The 1,390-nt window shown below is 38.3% G+C and overlaps 1 protein-coding gene across 2 annotated transcripts; it reads left to right on the top strand.

Annotated features, from left to right (window-relative positions):
* Positions 1-330: 330 nt before the first annotated feature.
* LOC103521132 lies at positions 331-1,384 on the top strand. Of its 2 annotated transcripts, XM_026831953.1 has the most exons (3): positions 331-375; positions 406-691; positions 1,196-1,384. In XM_026831953.1, the coding sequence occupies exons 2-3, from the start codon at positions 470-472 to the stop codon at positions 1,370-1,372; spliced, it is 399 nt and encodes a 132-aa protein (XP_026687754.1). In that variant the 5' UTR covers positions 331-375; positions 406-469; the 3' UTR covers positions 1,373-1,384. The 2 variants fall into 2 exon arrangements, with proteins under 2 accessions (XP_026687754.1, XP_017304212.2); XM_017448723.2 differs by having other exon boundaries at positions 345-691.
* Positions 1,385-1,390: the final 6 nt, after the last annotated feature.

The raw sequence follows: 1,390 nt of genomic DNA, 5'->3' as shown, positions 1-1,390 counted from the left end.
CAACACCAACACCAACACCAACACCAACACCAACACCAACACCAACACCAACACCAACACCAACACCAACACCAACACCAACACCAACACCAACACCAACACCAACACCAACACCAACACCAACACCAACACCAACACCAACACCAACACCAACACCAACACCAACACCAACACCAACACCAACACCAACACCAACACCAACACCAACACCAACACCAACACCAACACCAACACCAACACCAACACCAACACCAACACCAACACCAACACCAACACCAACACCAACACCAACACCAACACCAACACCAACACCAACACCAACACCAACACCAACACCAACACCAACACCAACACCAACAACAACATAATTGATTATCAATAATCAATTATTTTTTCGATTACTTCTCATAATCGATTATTCCCAACACTACCTATAATCTTCTACCAATTTTATTTAATTTCAGATTCCATGTTGGAGAGAATTGTAGGAATTGAGATTTGCCAAAAGGAAATTTTGGAAAAATTAAACCACCTACAGAATACACTTGACCATATTAGAAATATCGGCCAAGCAAGGCCCAATACCAATGAGATTACAGATATAATCAAATCTTTTCCATTGAAGACACAATTGTCCCTAAATTCACTGGAAGACATCCTATCAGTGAATCCCATCAAACGAGCTGCTCTGGTAAGTCTGATACAATGAAAGTAAATAGGAATGAAAACAGCCATGGAGATCAGAACAATAGAGGGAAATGTTGTTTTAACTTCCTCACACATTCAGAAAATTCTCCATTTATTTATACATTATTGATTATGAATGAATGAGTCAGGGTTTACTCTTTTATAGATATAGATAAGACATCTTTGTGGAAAATTTCAGCTTTCTATCTTGTCTGGAAGTGCCTAATCTTTTTGATGATCAATCTGTCAGTGAGGGTCAAAAATGTAAAGTTTGAAGCTCTGTCTGTCATAGGAACTTGAAATTTTCTGAGCATCTTTATTTATATGATACTGAAGAACAAATTTACCCAATTTCATGTTTTTTAGTTGAAATGAGCCCGTATTTACAGAGGTGTGAAGAACCAGTTAAAATGGTTTGTGTAGATACACAGTAGTACTTTGAACTTGGCCTGGTGCACTACCTTATGCTCAGATATTAAATAAGTACTGTTTCTTTGTGTCTATCTAGGTTGCCCATTTGCGTCTCACAGGTGGAACACACCTGATGAACTTCATAAGGAACATAATGCGAAGTGTCTTCACTGATGATTGTCTGTCCTTATTCTGCTGGAATGGAAGTGATGTGAAGAAGTCATTCCAAACATTAGAAATAGCCAAAGTAATCATTGGTAAGTACCTATGTTAGAGTTAGGTATGATGACTC

The sequence above is a fragment of the Diaphorina citri genome, unplaced genomic scaffold, assembly GCF_000475195.1.
Source record: "Diaphorina citri unplaced genomic scaffold, Diaci psyllid genome assembly version 1.1 scaffold4568, whole genome shotgun sequence".
Taxonomy (NCBI): domain Eukaryota; kingdom Metazoa; phylum Arthropoda; class Insecta; order Hemiptera; family Psyllidae; genus Diaphorina; species Diaphorina citri.
Note: the sequence above shows the minus strand (reverse complement) of the source record. Positions and strands in the feature narration are given on the sequence as shown.

Coding starts and splice junctions, on each gene's coding strand:
- LOC103521132 (XM_026831953.1), top strand. CDS start 470: ATGTTGGAGAGAATTGTAGGAATTGAGATTTGCCAAAAGGAAATTTTG. Junction 692..1,195: donor CCATCAAACGAGCTGCTCTG/GTAAGTCTGATA, acceptor GTGTCTATCTAG/GTTGCCCATTTGCGTCTCAC.